Genomic DNA, 20,060 nt, shown 5'->3' on the forward strand with positions numbered 1-20,060 from the left:
TTTCCTGAAATAAAGCCGAAGATGTGGCTTTTTTCTTTCATCTTCAATATTAAAATGGCTACACAAAAATTCATTAATTTTGATGTTTTTTTTTAAATGCATGCTGATGTGACAGCTGTCACAACACAGTCTAACAAAATTGTTTCAAATGAAGTTAAAGACAACTAAGTGCTACTGGAGCTATTTTATGGAAAAAACCAAACAAACTTTTTGGCCAACCCAATATAATTTATAGTCAGCCCTCCTTATCCTCATTCACAGATTCAACCAACTTCAGATCATCTAGTACTGTATTTACTACTGAAAAAAAAATCTGTATATAAGTAGACCTACACAGTTCAACCTTGTGTTGTTTAAGGGTCAACTGTATTGTGTCTTGGTGTGGACTTCTTTGGGTCTACCCTCTCTGAGGTTCTAGAATCCACAGGCTTAGGTCTTTTGCCAAATTTGGAAAGTTTTCAGCCATCATTTTTCAAATACATTTGTAGTTCCAACCTCTTCCCATGACTCCAAAATGATGCAAATGTTAGATCTTCTGTTATGGTTCCACAGGACTTTGGGATTCAATCTTTTTAAAAAAAAATTTTCAGTCTATTTCCTCTCTTAATATCTTCAAGTTCACTGATTCTTTCCTCTGTCCCCTCTATTTTATTGTTGAGCCCATCCATTGAGCTTTCTATTTTGGGAATGGAATTCTTCAGTTCTAAAATTTCCTTTTGGGTTTTCTTTATATATTTCTTTGCTGACACTTTGTATTTTAAAATTTGTTTCATGTGTGAAACAAATACATGTGTGGAGGGGAAGGAGAGATGGTGGTCTTATTACCATTGGGTGATGGTGAAATTCCTAACTCTCTACCTAGGTCTCCTCCGATACCATCCTACCAGGGAGAGGCAGGGGTGCCTCATTACTGGCAGGTGAGAACAGAAGTCCAGGCTGAACCCCAAGTCTTGTTGGCAATATTTTCTAAAGTGGTGTTTGTCTGGATTAAAGTGGTCACTATCTACAAATTTTGTCTTGGTAGATTGCACTTTTCCTGGTCCTTTGGTTAGAGAGAGCAGGCTTTTACTGCCCAGCCCTCATTTTTCTTCCTGCATCTGTTGGCAATCTTAAGTACTCAGCCCAGGATATACAAGGCAAAAAGAAAACCCAAGAAACATCACCTCTGAGTTGTTCCTTAGGTCCCAAGGTCCCTAGCCAGTCTGCCTTCTCTCCATCTTCCAGAGTCACATATAAAACATAAGATGATATCCAGAAATCTTAGCTGTACACAGGATGAGGGAAAAAGGGAAAGATCAACTACTCCATCTTTTAAAAGTAGAAATCATCTCCGTACTTTTTTCATTATGAATATTTAGACTCCTTAAAGGCTGGATGTAAGTTCCATCATATAAATTAGACAACCACACACAACATTTTTTTATTCTTAGCCTATTTGAAATCATTCTTTGTTCTTATATTATTCATCATGTGATTAATATTGAGTCTTAGAAAATTATCTGCTTGTATCAAGTACAACTGCTTTATAGCCATAAGTAGATAGAAGACAGGCCGATTTAAAGTCCATGGGTACACAACAACTTTGAGTTGTTATGGTATAGCTGAAGCACAGAAGGATTCAGAAGGTGATGAATTAGAAATTGTGCTGAATTCCTCTTTCCCTTGGTTAATTATGCCAAGAAGAGGGTGTATGAAAAAAGGAGCTTTGGTAACAGAATCACATGATGGGCAAATACCACTGGAAGAATGCCATTAAGCCTAGACCAATAACGATATATGATGGTGCTCACAAGGTTAAAGTGAGTGGAAAAACAAAGGAACTGATGTTTTTGCCCCTTTAGCATCAGCCATTAGGGATCATCCTTTCAGGCCGCACGCTTTCATCATCATAGCACCTCTTATGCTTTCTTTCATGAGCTTTAATGTCTGTTTCTGCTTATAGCAGGCTGTATATGTCTTTTTTTAAAGTGATTTACTAGTGCTTTGATATTATCAGATAAACAACCTAACCTTACACCTAAAGCAATTAGAGAAAGAAGAACAAAAAAAAAAACCCCAAAGTTAGCAGAAGGAAAGAAATCATAAAAATCAGATCAGAAATAAATGAAAAGGAAATGAAGGAAACAATAGCAAAGATCAATAAAACTAAATGCTGGTTCTTTGAGAAGATAAACAAAATTGATAAACCATCAGCTGGACTCATCAAGAGAAAAAGAGAGAAGACTCAAATTAATAGAATTATAAATGAAAAAGAGAAGTAACAACTGATACTGCAAAAATACAAAGCATCATGAGAGATTACTACAAGCAACTATATGCCAATAAAATGGACAACCGGGAAGAAACGGACACATTCTTAGAGAAGCACAACCTTCTGAGACTGAAACAGGAAGAAACAGAAAATTAAACACACCAATCACAAGCACAGAAATTGAGACTGTGATCAAAAATCTTCCAACAAACAAAAGCCCAGGACCAGATGGCTTCACAGATGAATTCTATCAAACATTTAGAGAAGAGCTAACACCTATCCTTCTCAAACTTCCAAAATATAGCAGAGGGAAGAACACTCCCAAACTCATTCTACGAGGCCACCATCACCCTGATACCAAAACCAGACAAAGATGTCACAAAGAAAGAAAACTACAGGCCAATATCAGTGATGAGCATAGAGGCAAAAATCGTCAACAAAATACTAGCAAACAGAATCCAACAGCACATTAAAAGGATCATACACCCTGATCAAGTGGGTTTTATCCCAGGAATGCAAGGACTCCTCAATATACACAAATCAATGTCATACACCATATTAACAAACTGAAGGAGAAAAACCATATGATCATCTCAACAGATGCAGAAAAAGCTTTAGACAAAATTCAACACCATTTATGATAAAAACCCTCCAGAAAGTAGGCATAGAGGGAACTTACCTCAACATAATAAAGGCCATATATGACAAACCCACAGCCAACATCATCCTCAATGGTGAAAAACTGAAACCATTTCCCCTAAGATAAGGAACAAGACAAGGTTTCCCACTCTCACCACCTATTATTCAACATGGGATCTAATGAAACTTGGAAGCCTTTGCACAGCAAAGGAAACCATATACAAGACAAAAAGACAACCTTCAGAATGGGAAAAAATAATTGCAAATGAAGCAACTGACAAAGGATTAATCTCCAAAATATACAAGCAGTTCATGCAGCTCAATATCAAAAAGGCAAACAACCCAATTCAAAAATGGGCAGAAGACCTAAATAGACATCTCTCCAAAGAAGATATTCAGATTGCCAACAGACACATGAAAGGATGCTCAACATCACTAATCATTAGAGAAATGCAAATCAAAACTACAGTGAGGTATCACCTCACACCAGTCAGAATGGCCATCATCAAAAAATCTACAATCAACACTGGAGAGGGTGTGGAGAAAAGGGAACCCTCTTGCACTGCTGGTGGAAATGTAAATTGATACAGCCACTATGGAGAACAGTATGGAGGTTCCTTAAAGAACTAAAAATAAAACTACCATACGATCCAGCAATCCCACTACTGGGCATACACACTGAGCAAACCATAATTCAAAAAGAGTCATGGGGCTTCCCTGGTGGACAGTGGTTGAGAGTCCACCTGCCGATGCAGGGGACACGGGTTTGTGCCCGGTCCGGGAAGATCCCACATGCCGCGGAGCAGCTGGGCCCGTGAGCCATGGCCGCTGAGCCTACGCGTCCGGAGTGTGTGCTCCGCAACAGTGAGAGGCCCGCGTACCGAAAAAAAAAAAAAAAGAGTCATGTACCACAATGTTTATTGTGGCTCTATTTACAATAGCCAGGACATGGAAGCAACCTAAGTGTCCATCAACAGATGAATGGATAAAGATGATGTGGCACATATATACAATGGAATATTACTCAGCCATAAAAAGAAACGAAATTGAGTTATTTGTAGTGAGGTGGATGGACCTAGAGACTGTCATACAGAGTGAAGAAAGTCAGAAAGAGAAAAACAAATACTGTATGCTAACACATATATATATTGAATTTAAAAAAAACGTGGTTCTGAAGAACGTAGGGGCAGGACAGGAATAAAGAGGCAGATGTAGAGAATGGACTTGTGGACACAGGGAGGGGGAAGGGTACGCTGGGAGGAAGTGAGAGTGTGGCATGGACTAATATATACTACCAAATGTAAAATAGATGGCTAGTGGGAAGCAGCTGCATAGCACAGGGAGATCAGCTTGGTGTTTTGTGACCACCTAGAAGGGTTGGATAGGGAGGGTGGGAGGGAGATGCAAGAGGGAGGAGATATGGGAATATATATATATATATATATACACACACACACACACACACACACACATATAGGTGATTCACTTTGTTATATAGCAGAAACTAACACACCATTGTAAAGCAATTATATTCCAATAAAGATGTCTAAAAAAAAAAAACCAAGTTGAACCAGCTTATAGAGCCAGATGTACATGTGTATGCACAGACAAATAAGAATGCCTGCCTTACAAAAGCATTTATTTGTTTAGTATTTCTGCAGCTTACCCCCCAAATTAGTTCATCTTAGCTTATAGACAGAAAACAGGTATGCTATGAGACTGGGAGATATTAAAAACTTTTAACATCTTCTATCTCAATCAGTATTATGCTCACCTGGGTTTACTTAATAACTGTTGTTTGCCTCCCACGTGGAAAACGTTAGGTAGTAAAGAGAAGGTGCAAAGAGGTAGTATCGCAAACTGATACTGAGCACGAGTTTTTATTCAGATTGCTTGAATTCACTTCTTGGGCCTGCCACTGTGAACTGAGCTCGTTATCTAACATTTCCTGGCTTTTGTTTCCTTATCCATAAAATGCGGACTATCTTATAAAGTTGCTGTTAAAAGTAACTGAGTTTTGTGTAACCTACTAGACCTTGCTGGGCAGAGAGGTCAAGATCTACTTTTGAAAGTAGCTCAAAATCTAACAGTGGACACGATATCAGAGTAATGTAGAACTAAGGTCAAATCTTGTGGCAAGTGCCCCCAAGATTCCAAATAGAACACAGTTTTAATGGTAATGTTCTACTTGTTTATGTTGTTTCAGAGTCATGGATAGGACTGAACAGGTGATTTCTCTCTTGTCTTATCACCATCCCTGTAAGAGAGAAACTCAGAAAACTACACCTTTACTTAGTGTGTTTAAACTGAACAATATTCCAAGCTCCTGCTTTCTCATTTTGTTCTGTACCTTTTGGCATTTGCAAAACCTATTTTAAATATTTTCTATTATGCAACCAGTGATAAATATATACTTCTAATAGCTATTTTTAAAATATTTGGGGGTGTATAAAACAGGTGAACTGCTCATTTTACACTAAAATTTTGGAGAATAATGTTTGATTTCTTGCCCATATATATCATATTCCCTGAAAATATAATTTCTCCAACAAAATATAAACTTATTTTTTTCCCATTTATTTCCCATTTTTAATTTTATAGCAAATGATACAAACATGAAAACCATAAAGCATGGCTGATAAAGAGGACAATTATTTTTAAATTATAGCTTTCAAGAAATCTAGCTTATATTGACATTAGAACTTTTTTCTTAGACTATATTTAAGATAATGTTAATTAAAACATGATAATTTTAGGAAGCATGCACACATATAAATATCTGAACATAAAACAACTTGCTTGCTGGTTTAGACAACATAGCTATCCCCCCCACACACACCAAATTTCCTTAAAATTCACTAAATTTATTTGGCAGGATGTGGCGGAGTTTCAAAACATGTCAAAACATTCAATAAAGTTCCAAAAACATAGCAGTATGATATAGCTAGGGTGAAAGCTGGTGAAACCAAGCAAACTGTTACCTAGGCAAAGGTTGATTTAGCTTCCAAGGCCTCTGAAGCAGTACTAAAAGAAAGCTGAGTAATTTCTCAAATTTTAATTTTTGTTTTCCAGGACCACAAATTTCTCAGAAGTCTATGGGCTTCTGGAATTAATATCATGTATTCTAGATATGATATGCCAGTACTAGTCTTCAGGAAAACACAGCTTCTGTTAATATACTCTTCAAGCCAAAACACTCACAAAAATTAAAACATACTCACCGCCTCCACTGATTATATCAGGTTTGGCCTTCATCATTTTGCAAAATTGTCTTCGGCAGTTTTCTATCCACTCACTTTGCTTATCAGACATTTTGAAGTGCAATAGTAGCTTGCCAAGATCATTGTCTAATAAGAAAGATGACCTGTTATGTTAACAAAACATGCTAGATACACTGAAAAATAAGTATTCAACTTAATTATGTAAACAGTTACAAGTTCCAGAAAAAGTATTTTATTTTATCTAGACAGACAAGGTCACTTGCCCTCATGAAACTTACATGTCATAAAGCATGTGTGTGTGTGTGTATGCCTGTGTGTATGCATATACAATATATACACAGATAGGAGTATAATTGAGCATAATCAAGACATACATAAGAAGTGTATATAACAACAACAACAAAAAAGACATACATATCATTCCAATGGTCTAAACTGGTTTTATTTAGTCCTAAAAAAGCAGCTACATATCCTCACACAGTCCTCATGGTCATCATATATAAAATTATATGATTAAGTATATAAATAATAATTTATGTAACTTTCCATATTTGACAATTAGGTCACTAAAAAACCTTCTCACATCAAAGCTGCAGACATATTCTTTCATACAATCATCATGAGTATACAAATATATCAAACATATGCACACTCATAAATATACACATAAACCAGAAAGAACTGTTTTGTTAGAAGAGTGTATAATTCTGATATTTAGTACTAATCTAATCTATTCTCTTTAAATATCAAGACCAGAATGATTCTGTAATATTCCATAAATGGCCTCAATCAGAAGCAATATCTAGAGAAAAATGAAACTGATTTAGTCAAAGGAGAAAATTATTATTTTTAATAAAGATTCTCAAAACCTTTAAACAAGAAATATCAAAGCTGATAATTTTGTTGAAAATTATATTATTAACAGCAGAGTATTAATGTTAAATGCATCATAAGTTAGGTAAAAGACAACTGAACAGCATTAAAATCGAATTTTTATAGTTTCCATTTAGAATATCTACATTATTTATTTCCCAAGAACAAACTATCTAGAACCTATTAAGAATCACTAATGGTTTGTACCTCTTAATCCCCTTCACTGATCTTGCCCCACCCCCGTAGGTGTAAAGTAAGATACAAGGATATAATTACAGCACAGAGAATGTAGCCAATATCTTATAAAAACTTTATATGGAGCATAATCTATAAAAATACTGAATCACTATGTGGTACACTTGAAACTAATATAATACTGTTAAGAGTCAGTTATACTACTATAAAAAAATCACTAGTGGCACATGAATGGAAAGACAAATGCAGTTTGTTTTTCATCTTTGTTTCCTTCTGTGTCATTCTTTCTATCCATGTGTAAGCCTGCCTTTTATAACCACCACCATCTCCTTCAAATAGAGAATGTCCATACAGCTCTTCTGTAAATTACCTGCTTTTTAAAAATCCTGTTATCTTTTCCCTCTTCCCTCTGGCTCTACAGCCTCATCTGGCTCTCCTGTCTCTCTCCTTTCACATTTGCTATTTTATTTTGCTTTTTCATCTCATTCTAAGGAAAAGAGCACAGGCACTAGACTGTAAACAACTCTGAAGCAGCAAATGTGATATGCATCTGAATCTACCAATTGGTAGAAAGGCTAAAGGGCCCAATTTAGTACCTGGAAATTTGATTTGAGACAATAAACAAATGCTGAGCTGGAGACAGAGTGCCTGCAAGACTCCTAGAGAGACAACCTTGTATGCTCATAACCTCTGGTTATCGTTTCCCTCAGCTCTCAGTGGAAGCATGAGCTCTTCAATATGCAGCGTCACAGCTAAAAATATTTAGTGATTTGATATGTTTATTGAAAATTTGTATCTGTGATGTTACCAAGTTTGAGGGAAACAGTTCCTTTATTCCCCCCCTCTAAATTTGGAACCAAATGAAAAGTAGACAGGAGAAGATAAATGGAGTTCAAAATATCAGTGCTAGTACTATAACAGCTAAATTAGGCACCATAAATTGGATCTCCTGCCACATAGACTTACAAGTATCTCCCCTGCCCTGAATATATTCAATCACAGACAATGACAGACAACCAAAGCCCTCTCCTGACTGTTCGTTAGGAAAGGTATGAGTATAATCTAAAGATAGGTTAACTTAAAAAAACTTTTTAAAAACAAAAAAAATAAAAAGATAGGTTAACTTGGAAATACAGCCTTTAAGTGGGCTAATCTAAGATTTTCCATTCCTTCTCCAAAATTCACCTACCAAACATTTTTCTTTCCTAACTTTGTACAGAATAAGTGAGGAAGTCCAGAGAGAGGCTAACAATCTTACTCCAGCAAAAGCTCTTGGGCATGGAGAATGAGGCAAGGGGAAATGGAATCAAAGGAATGGTACCATAGGAATACAGTAACTCTGAATCAGTGATCTGGGGAGTAGAACAAGCATGAACGATACACAGAATTTCATGTTTGCCAAAATTTCTATGTTTATAATCACACAAAAAAATTAAAAACCAGAGTCCTGCTTCTGGTCATGATGGAGGAACCAGAAACAGACTTGCCTTCCTGCCATAAACAACTTGAAAAATGGGTAAAATGTATCAAAACACTGTTTTCAGACACTGGCCAATAGGCAGTACAGGACCGTCATGTCCGAGACAAGGGAAACTAATGAGGTAACTTTTACACTTGGGCCCTGTTTTTTTTCCTTGAATCACTTTCAAGATCACTGTGCAGGAAGGGGGATGCCCCGGAGGTCTGGCTGAGTTAAAGAGACGGAAGTCAAATTGCAGAGAGGCTGAGGAGACTAAAATCTGTGGATCAGAGTACTGAAGAGGATGAACAAAGAAAGAACTCCAGAAATCTGTATAAGTCTTTGTCAAGTTGGTTGCCAAGAATCAGCTGTGCAGTTGAAGAGTGAAGCTCCACAAGACTGGGTAAAGAACAGCTGAGAGCTTTAAAATGAACAATTCCCAGAGTATACATAGGGTTAGAAGATGTCCAAGTTCCAAACAGAGTGTGAAGAGTCCTCCTTCATTACCAGAGTGTTCCACAGACCAGAAGAGTCACACCTTAGTAACAGAGTTAAATTGGCCATAAAGACAACTTTGCATGTACCCTAACAAAAAAATGAAAGCCCTGAATGATCAAACTGATCCACGAGTAACTTGACTGCATGCCCAAAAATGTCCATTACTCTTTAAAGACAACAAAATCTAGCCCTCAACTATGTAAAATTAATAATGTTGAATATTCAATTAAAAATTACTAACATGAGAAAGGGGGAAAAAATGACTCATAACCAGTAGTTAAATCAGTTAATACAAAGACTCAGAAAGGACTGAGGTGATACAATTAGCCAAAAATTTTAAAGCAGTTGTTTTTAAGGATTTTAAGAAAATACAAACAAAAAGTGATGTTTAACCAAATCATAGTTATCTACACTGAAATCCTACTTAGTAAAATGATACAACCAAGTGGTACATGTAACAAACTAGATGAATCTCAAAACCATTATGCTTAAAGAAAGCAAGCACAAATAAAGTATCTTATGTGATTCTATTTGTATGAAGTGCTAGAATGGAAAAACGAATCTATAGCTATAGTTCTCAAATGGACTAAGTTTTGCTCCCCATATTTCAGTACTGTCTATAGATACTTCTGGCTGTCACAGCTGGGAGGGGTGGTTGCAAAGAGAGAGCTCTATGGGCATCTAGTGAGTAGAGACCAGGAGGCTGCTAAAACTCCTACAATGCACAGGACAGCTCCCTCTGGCAACAAGCAATTAAGCACTTACTTACCACCACTGAGTAAAATGGAAGAAAGGAAAATCATCAACTTTCATGTTTATAAAATTCAATTAGAGTCAATATTTCATACCTAGACTCTGAAATTCCTTGTTATGGTAAGCACCATAATCTTTTCATACTTGATGACATTGTATAATTTGTTTCTTAAAAGATTATTATATAGAAGGAAAGATTATACTTATACTATAAATAATGTAAAAAGAAAGAACCTCAATTTCAAGGGGAGGAAAAATGTAAGCTTAATATAAATGCAAAGAAAATCTATACAGAAAACCTTTAGTACTTCTTTCCAAGGATATCAGACATTTTGAATGCCCATTTTATACAGAATATCATAAACAACTGCTACAAAAGAAACAAATAAATGGAAGATTTCATAAACTAACTAGCAACAGATTCCTAGGCTTAATTTGGAAAGTCACCCTTCTTTCTATTAGACTGAAGCTCATTTGTGAAATATTTGCTTCCAATTTGTGTTTTCTGCTTATCTTTTCTTCTTGCATGTAGATTAATACAGTTATGCCAGCTTACTCTTAATACAATAAATAAGAAGACTGTAGAGGTCTCCAAGAAGCAATTAGACAGATGCTTAATATTAGTTCTCCCTACATTTCTAAATGTGAGAGTATCTAAATTCTTCTATGTCTTCATTTTGTTTGAACTGTGAGTTCTTAAACCCATGACATCTATATGTTATACAGATTATTCCTCATTTTGGAATTATCATATCACTTTTCCTTTTAATATGTGATAATTAAGCATGTACTATAGGAGAAATCAGTGAAAAGTTTTTTTTTTAAAAAAAATAAGGAATTAGTTTTCCTTTATTACCTGCACCTAAACTAGCAGGTGATCTATTTCTGCTGGTTGCCATTCATGTTTGTTGCAAACATGAAAGTAAGAAGCACATGAAGAGTTTTACCATTCAAAGGTAAACACTTATTCTGATTTTTAAACTAAGTATCTCAACAGCTGCAGCTCAAGATTTACTACATTGGAAAGAAACCATAATCTTATATCCCTATTCTCAGTTAACAGGATGATGCCAAATCAAAGCCATTTACCTTTACCTGCAGAAAATAAATTTTAATTCCAAGGTTAGAAACAATATGGAAAGAAAAAAGAAAGAGAAAGTGTCTGACTTGACATAAAGGCCTAGATAAATATTTAATAAAAGGGAGAATTCATCACTAAAAATATTTATAGATTGACTATATGTGTAAGACATAATACAAATAGGCTTTTAAAATCAGAACAATACCCATCATGTTGTATTACATTTTATGTAGTATCATATTATTTTTCAAAGCACTTTCAATTTTTCCCATGGGATTCTATTTTTAGTTGATTGGAGGAAGAGTGGTAATCCTAAATCTTACATAATTTATCAGACCAGAAATAAAAGCAACCCAGTCTACTCATTTGTTAATTTGGCAATTTTCATTCTTTTATTAAAATGTAGTTGCCATTATAGGTCATCTCATTCTCCCTTTTCTCCTCTTAAGTTCATTTCTACTTCCTATGTAGATAATATTCCAATTTTGAATCTAACTATTAGGATTATATAATGATTGTCATCCCATTTGTAAGTTAAAAAGACATGAATATAATTCATAGGGACATGGACATGAACTTAATGTCTGAAAAGACAGAAATTACCAAAGTGTCAGCAAGAAGCAGCATCAGTGAATAAAGAATTAAACCCAGTAAGAACATAAAAATTTGGTAAATAAAATCAATATAGAGAAATGAAAACTGTCTTTAAAAAATAAGAATATTATTCTAATGGCAAAATAACAGTATTTGTAGTTGGAAAGGCTAAATTTCAACATCTTTTAATGCAAACAATTGAAAATAATATCAGCATGTCTTAAGAGCTAGAATATGTTGGCATCCTAAGACTGTAACTACAAAAGCTATCAACATTATTGCTCATTCACTCAACACTGAATAACCCCAGAGACACAAAATATGGTACTGTTGTTCTACAGCTCCATCTCTAATTTAGAAACTTTATCAATATTTGTTTTCTTACTGACCAAAATGCATTGCAATGATTAACGCTTTGATAAACAGTAGGCTCCAACTATGAAACGTTCAAAGTATACATATATAAAAATACTTAGCAAAAAGCCTTTTCCATCCCCCAACATATTAACACATGATATGTTTTAATAAACATTGCCAATGGTTTGAATTTTCACTTGTGCCTTTATAAAGTATCAAATCTATGCAAATAATACAGATTTAATATAGTGACTTAGATTCCTGATCCTCACCTAAGAACATCACAAGGTCCTTGTAAGCATTTGATCAACACATAGAATCTAATGATTCAACATAGATTTTATAAAAAGTTCACTCAGAGCTGAAAAATTACAAAGTGTGAAAAGCAAGTTCTATCTAGAATTCGTTTCAATTTTGTATGACAATCTCCCTCTTTTTCTCATTTAATTTGTAGAAAGAAAAACTTCATGTTGAGGCAAAAAGAAAAAAAAAGATACTATAGTGAGATTTATCTCTCATATAAGATTTAAAATGACCTGTTTTCTCATATATGTAAAATGTCACCTAAAAATATCCAATTACAATATCTGAATAATCTGAGAGTAACGATTTTAACATTATTTTGTGCTTTCCATTAAAGGGAATGATTATCACCATGGAACTTACTCTTTTATACAGTACTTGAAACAGAATGTTTTTGCCAGTCAGAAAATCAATTTCCTATGAGATAAGTAGAAATGCAGTAGAGGAAGCGGTAGAGTTAAGACACTGAAAGCTATAAAAGATTAAATTCAACGTAATCACAGAATAAAGGTTGTGCATGTTTTTGGTTTTTTTCCGATTGTAAAAAAATGAGATGTAATGCTAATGATGCATACCTTTCATGTGCTATATATGGGTAAACTAGTACTTTGTAAATGATAAAATAAGTATAATAAAAGTGACTGCTTCATGAATGATATATGTAGAAATCTAGCTCAAGGAGCTTTCTAACTGCAAAGCCATTCATTCTCTAAAAATTGAGTCAGATCAGAGGTTATTCCCGGTATAAATTAAAATTTCTAAACTTACTTCAGATTATCCTAGAAGGAATTCCCAATGCCCTCTGACAAAGATTTGGAAGACAGAGTTTGATGATTAGAAAAATAAAGGGAGAAGAAATCCAATATTAATTCCCCCATTCATTCAATAAATATTTATTATTGCCTACTACTTTAGACAAAAATGTTCATGGAGGTGACATTCTAGAGTATCAGCCAGTGAAAAAATAAATCCATAAGTAAACTTCATAGGTAAACTATAAGTGCTGTTAGAGAAATAAACAGGGAGCCAGAGAGAGAAGCAAGGGAAGTCTATTTTACATAACTTGGAAATTACTTCTATGAAGAAGTAACATTCAGACTAAGCTTCAAAAGGTTTAGAAGGAATTACCCAAATGAAGGGTAGGAATTAGTACTCCAGGAAAAGGGAATATCAAGAGCAGAGGCCCAGAAGCACAAACAATGTATTTTAAGGCATGAAAGAAGTTTCTAAATCATATATTTGATAAGGGACTTATACTAAGAATATATAAAAAATACAATAATAAAAGACAAATAACCCAATTGAAAAATGGGCACAGGATCTGCATAGTCATCTCTCCAAGGAAGATATACAAATGGCCAATAAGAACATGAAGAGTATCACTTATATGTGGAATCTATAAAATAAAACAAACTAGTGAATACAACAAAAAAGAAACAACTCACAGATACAGAAAACAAACTAGTGGTTACCAGTGAGGAGGTGGGGAGAGGGAATCAGAGAGGTACAAGATAGGGACAGGGGATTAAGAGGTACAAACTACTGTGTATAAAATAAATAAGCTACAAAGATATACTGTACAACACAGGGAATATTGCCAATATTTTATAATAACTAAATGGAGTATAATTTTTAAAAATTGTGAATCACTATGTTGAACACCTAAAATTTACATAGTATTATAAATCAACTATACCTCAATTAAAAAAAAGAACATGAGGAGATGCTCAACATTATTAGTCAGCAAGCAAATGCAAATCAAACCACAAGGAAATAGCACTTCACACCCACTATGACGGCTAGAATCAAAAATATCAGATAACAAATGAAGATGTGGAAAAAATCAACTCTCATACACTGTTGGTGGCAATGTAAAATGGTTTAGCTGCTTTAGAAAACAGTGAGGCAGTTTCTCAAACTATCAGAGTTAACATATAATTCAGCAATTCCACTCCTAGGTATAACAATTCTAGAGAAATGAAAACATGTTCATGCAGAAACTTGTACCTGCAGTTCCCTGGTGGCCTAGTGGCTACGATTCGCTGCTTTCAGAAACTTGTACTGGAATGTTTGTAAGCAGCATTATTATAACAGCTGAAAGGTGGGAAACAATCCAAGTTTGTTTCACAAAATACCGCATACTATATTATTCCATTCATATGAAAGCTCAGACTAGAGAAATCTCTAGAGACAGAAAGATTTGTGACTGCTTAGAGCTGGGTGAGGAAAGAGGGGAAAGCAAGGATACTGGGTTTCTTTTTGAGGTGATGAAAATGTTCTGAAATTTGTGGTGATGGTTGCACATACCTGAATGTAATAAAAAGCACTCAATTGCACACTTTATATGGGTTAATTGTATAGTATGTTAATTATATCTCAATGAAGCTGTTTAAAAAAATTTTCAAAGACCTATATGATTGATGCAGAATATATAGGATAATTACCATAAGAAAAAGAAAAGACAAGAGAGGAAGTAAAAGACAAGCAAGATGAAAGAATGGGAGAGTAACATATTTGTTATTAGCTTTCACTCTGTTTACTTCTTAGACAGCACAAAGGAAGGGCCTCCAGAGGGATGTATGGGTAAAGAGTGACTATTGAGGAGTTCTTAGAACATTCAAGTTTACTTACATCAGAAGTTACTAATATGTTTGAAGCTTTCAGTGAGCAGCCATGTGAATTTCTAAGATCAAAGAATAGCAATCATTGCCAATGGCTTGGCAGTCAGTAACCTTGTGAGTCATTGCTGTGCTTCTGCTACTCTGTTGGCCCTGTTAGGAATACTAGAAACATACAGGCAATGACCAACAAAACAAACAAACAACAAAAAAAAACCCACCACCAACAACAACTTACTCTCCACTTTGAAGACACCAGCCCCAATGAAGTAAATATATTTCCAAATGGTTTCTTGATAAAGATAGAAATCCTACAGTAGTAAGGTATATAGAATACAGGCATAATCTAGACTGCTGATTTTTATAATTCAGCCTGGATAAACATTATAAAATAAAAAATAAAGTGAATGGAAGATGCTAGAAAGAGAAGTAAGAAGAGCTTATTTCTCATTTTATTAAGATATTTCTCTCTGATGCTTTCAATACCCAGAGTACACTATCCAACTCCTCAAGCTATTTTAATTTCCCAGTATGGAAGTACTGAATTTCCCTTCTTCCTTAGAGAAAGAAGTACCCATCCTGAACACATCAAAATGGAACGTATACTAGTTGCTAGGGATGTTATAACTCCTGGGAGATCTAATTTTAGCTTAGGAAAACAAAAACAAAACAGATTGCTATCTCACAATCTTCCTGTTTCATACAGGAAAGGAATTATGAGTTAATCTAGTAGTTCACTGACATGCTAACAGGCACTTGGTTTTAACCACCATACAAACTCTTCTTTCTCTGACTCCCCTTCCCTCTTTCTTATCTTCTGCACAGGAACAATAAATTACCATACTAACACATTTCTTCCTACTTTTCTCAACTCTCAGATAACAGAGAGATGATATTTTGGAATAGATTTTTTTTGTGTGTATGATGATTTAGGTATGCTCACATATGTGACATATGTACATAAATAATACAAATCAGCTTTTAAAGGGCTTTTACATTTTAATATGGTGACCCTAAAAATGAATACAAAGAAAAATAACTGAACCAAATGATGTCTCAAGATTCTTATTCACAGATGAAGATAAATAATCTAATAGCTAACACTGATGCCAAGGAACTAACAAGAGGCAATTTAACAGATGAGGAAATGCTAAGTGTAGCAAGAAGGATAAATCTAGAAGCTGGGAGACAAATTAGGTGAATGTCACCATGTGCACACAACTACAGTGATTTTTTTTCCACAACAATGAAATGATATCCCAAATATTGAAGTGCAAATGACTAGAATAACACCTATCAGAATCAGTGAATTATTACCTCTAAATCTAAAAAGCAAGTATATGAACGCTTGCTTTTAAAATAGCTATTTGTATCTTAAAGTATTGCTTAAACAGTATTTTTAAATGCATAATTAATGTTTAACTTATTGAACAGTATTTAACCAGGAACATTACTTTCAATTTAGCCTTGTATCTGCTAGAAATATGTTTGGCTCCATTATTCTCACTGAGGTTACAGAGATATCATCACTGTATTCTCTTAGGTACTATCAAAGTCAGACATGCTTCTGATTTCCTCTCCCATTTTCTGCCATTCTTCTACGAGTATAGTGTGAGTGATACATCAGCAATACCAGAACGACATATATTTGATTCATATTTGACTCAGTACGTACCTATGTAAAATCGCTTCCTGAGGTACCTCTTTGGCTATCCACTGACTGGTACCTAGATCATTCTCTCCTGCCTAACAAGAACCACAATAATGCCAGGACCACTATTAGGAGGAAGTATTAGGTACTGCTGTTAAACTGAGAATAATGTATTATTCAAACACTTGTGTTTTAGGTACAAACAGAAAGGCAACTAGAAGTTGCTGTCCAATATGGTGGGAAAATATGAAGTTAAATAAAGAAAATTGAAATTGTACTAAATTAAAACAGAACATGTGACAGAAAGGCAGGCACAAATGAGTTGGGCCTTGTAGGCTATAGTGGAGTCATGAAAGGGTTTCAAGTAGAGGAGTTAAATGATCCAACCCACATTTCATAGCCATTCAGTAGCCATTCCTGTGGCTGCTGTGTTGGAAACAAACTGAACAGGTTACTACAATAATACAGGTGAGAGACGAGAGTGGTAGTAGATGAGTGAAAAGTGGTTTTATTTCCAATATGAAGGATCAAGAGCATTTGCTGACACATTAGATGTGGGGTTATGAAGACAGAAGGAGTCAAAGAAAACCTTCAGGTTTATTGCTTAAAGAACTGGAAGCACAAAATTGTCCTTTCTGAAATGAAGAAGAATACCAAAGGAATAGATTTTGAAAGAGTATCAGAAATTTATCTCAGATGTGTTAAATTTGACATGTTTATTAACCGTCCTAGTAAAGGTGTCAAGTAAACTGATACAAGTACACAGTCAAGTAGAAATATGGATTTAAGATATAAATCAGAGTGTACTGGATGGTATTTTGGTCATGAGACTAGATGAAATCCCCAAAAGAATAAGTACAGACAAAAAAAAAAAAAGAACTGATACCTGGGGCACTCCAAAGTTTAGAGGTTGGAGAGATGTGAAAGATCCAACAAAAGAGATGAAGAATTTGCCAGAAATGCAGCGGTGGGGGGGAAGATTAGATAATGTACTTTCTGAAAGCCAAATAAGAAAATGTTTCAAAAAAGAGAGGCATCAAACATTTTAAGTTTTAATGCTAGGTGTAGTAGGATGAGGATAAGATCTGACCTGTCGATTTAATCATGGTAGAATGGTAAGGGTGAAAAAGCCTCATTAGCTTTAAAGTGGATTCAAGAGAGCATGGAAAGAGAATAACTACAATATTAAGATTAGACAACTCCTTCAAGGAATTTTGCAGTAGGAGGGCAGAAATGGGATTGTAGAGAGGGAAAAGTAAATTCAAAAGAAGATATTTTAAATATGGAAAAATTAACAGCATGCTTGCTGGCCTGTAGGAAAGCTACAGTGGAGATCCACACCCACCCCCCACCCACCAAAAAGCAATAAAGAAAAAGGGAGAGCTGTTAGAAGCAATATCTTTGCAAAAAAAGAGGATGCAATGCAGGGCACAAATGGAGAAACTGGACTTTGTAATTAACATTTGCAGTTTTATTCATAGTAACACAAAATCTAAATTGGCACAGATGCAGCCGAGTGAGCTGACATGTATCAGGAGCACATGGAAGCTGACTGTTTCTATTTCCTCAGTTAAAAAAAAAAAAAAAAAAAAAAGGAAGCAAAGTTATCATCTGTTAGGAAAGATTGGGAAGAGGTTAGGAAGGTTTGATGAAAGAAAATATTTGAAAACAGTCATCTAGGAGACTAGGAGAGTAAATGGACCTGTGGACACACTATATGACTGCCTGGCAGCATTACAGGCTTACTAGAGGTTAATAACCATTCTGCAGTTATCTTCTGGGCTAGACAGAGAAGCTATTATTACTCCCTTTTCTAAATCACTTCTAAGAGTAGAGCAGGGAAAAAAATTATACTCCTCTGATGAGCACCAATTCCTAGGTATTGATTTTTTTTTTTTTCCTTCTCAGGGAACTATCCATTTAATCTTACATTCTGATTTGTCTGACTTGGTCATTTTAAAATAAAGCATATTTTTTTTTTATCAAACTATTATACTTTGAAGAAACAAATTATCTAATATGGCAGTCACAAAGTAAGACTGACAATGAATGAATTTGCTATTCAAAAGAAAAGATATATTTGTTTCCAAGCGAAATTTAGCAAAGGTAATGATGCTATATGGTAACAAGGAAAAGGGCTGAAGGGTTGAGGCACGAAGAATGGATCATATGCTATACATCATCTTATATCCGGTGCTTAGTGAAGTACCTGATAATCAGCACTCAAGAAACATGTTGAATAAAGGAATGAGTAGGCAAATACATAATGAAACCTAAAGACAGAATGACAAAATATAAAGACTGATTAAAAAGACTGAAAGTAGGAGAGGAAGACATAAAAGGTTGGGTTCACTGAAAGATGCAAGTCAGTGGTAAGAGTCCAAAATGATATTCTTTCAAGAGTTTCTTCTTGAAAAATACTTAATATTGCTCCCACATCTCTGAATTACGTCACACGAGAAAAACATACGGCAAAATTTTAAAAGTGTATTCAAAAGACAAATACTAAAAACTTTTAAAAATCCCTCACATTCTCTTTCCCTAACCTAGGTAGACAGAAAAAAAATAGAAATTTATCTCTATGCAATTGTGAGATACATAGTGTATATCTTAAACACTGGATAGAAATAAAAACATGTATCAATTGATGGCCTCTATTGATTGATTTAAGGCAAGTAAACACCGGGAAAAGTAAGTGGCTTATGAAGCCTCACACAGAAGAAAAATTTCTTATTTTTCAACAATCACTCTGTGGAATCTAACCTACATGAAATGAATTATATACGTTATTTCTTTCCAGTGCAAGTTTGATAGTACGACAAGGAGATCACGTTGATATTAAGATTTAACTTCTCAAATTAATGGTTTAAAATCTTCATATTTCATCTTAGAATTCTCAAGTCTAAAAACTGCTTGAATTTTTATTGCTCTTATGATAAAGTCTAAATACCTGAGCTTGAGGTAGCCTGGTCTTATGGCTGAACTTGGCTTACCTGCCTAAGTCTTATCTCTGGTCACTCTTGTCCTCACATTCCAAATCTCATACATCCTTGAACTACCCATGGTTCTTAATACAATTTGCTCCTTTTAGTCTCACTGCTGTTTCCTCTGTCAAAAATGCTCTTCTAATACCCAGAAAACACCTACTTCATGTCTCACTTTAAACTCAGTGTTCTTTGGAAGAGCACCTGCTTATGTGCTACCCTAGCAGGCCACACATTTTTCTATATATTTAGTTCCTATCACATGGTACTACCATACAATTGTCTAATTACTTGAATGTATTCCCTAAAAGGTCATAAATATCAGAATTTTTATTTTGTTATATTTATATAACATTTATATTTTAAGTCCTGAGCACACAGGACTTACATAAGGCACACAGATATTAAAAAATATTAATATGTTGAATAAAGTTCTATGTATCGAGAATTAATTCATCAAAAATCACTAATTCCCTTTTTTAAAACAAAAAAAGGTTCTGATAAGAACTATTCAGCATCACACAAATATTCATTTAGTAAGGAACATGTGAAATAATGAAAACTTACAAAGAAACAGACATAT

The 20,060-nt window shown here is 34.7% G+C and overlaps 1 protein-coding gene across 1 annotated transcript in view; it reads right to left on the reverse strand.

Moving 5' to 3' along the window:
- Nucleotides 1–20,060, reverse strand: part of TBC1D32 (TBC1 domain family member 32) — a 180,101-nt gene that overhangs the window by 48,065 nt on the left and 111,976 nt on the right. The window contains exon 27 of the mRNA XM_081251576.1: nt 6,112–6,237. Coding sequence (XP_081107702.1) covers nt 6,112–6,237 — 126 coding nt within the window. The remainder of the gene's footprint in view (nt 1–6,111; nt 6,238–20,060) is intronic.

The sequence above is a fragment of the Mesoplodon bidens genome (genome assembly GCF_964165515.1).
Source record: "Mesoplodon bidens genome assembly, chromosome: 12".
NCBI lineage: Eukaryota > Metazoa > Chordata > Mammalia > Artiodactyla > Ziphiidae > Mesoplodon > Mesoplodon bidens.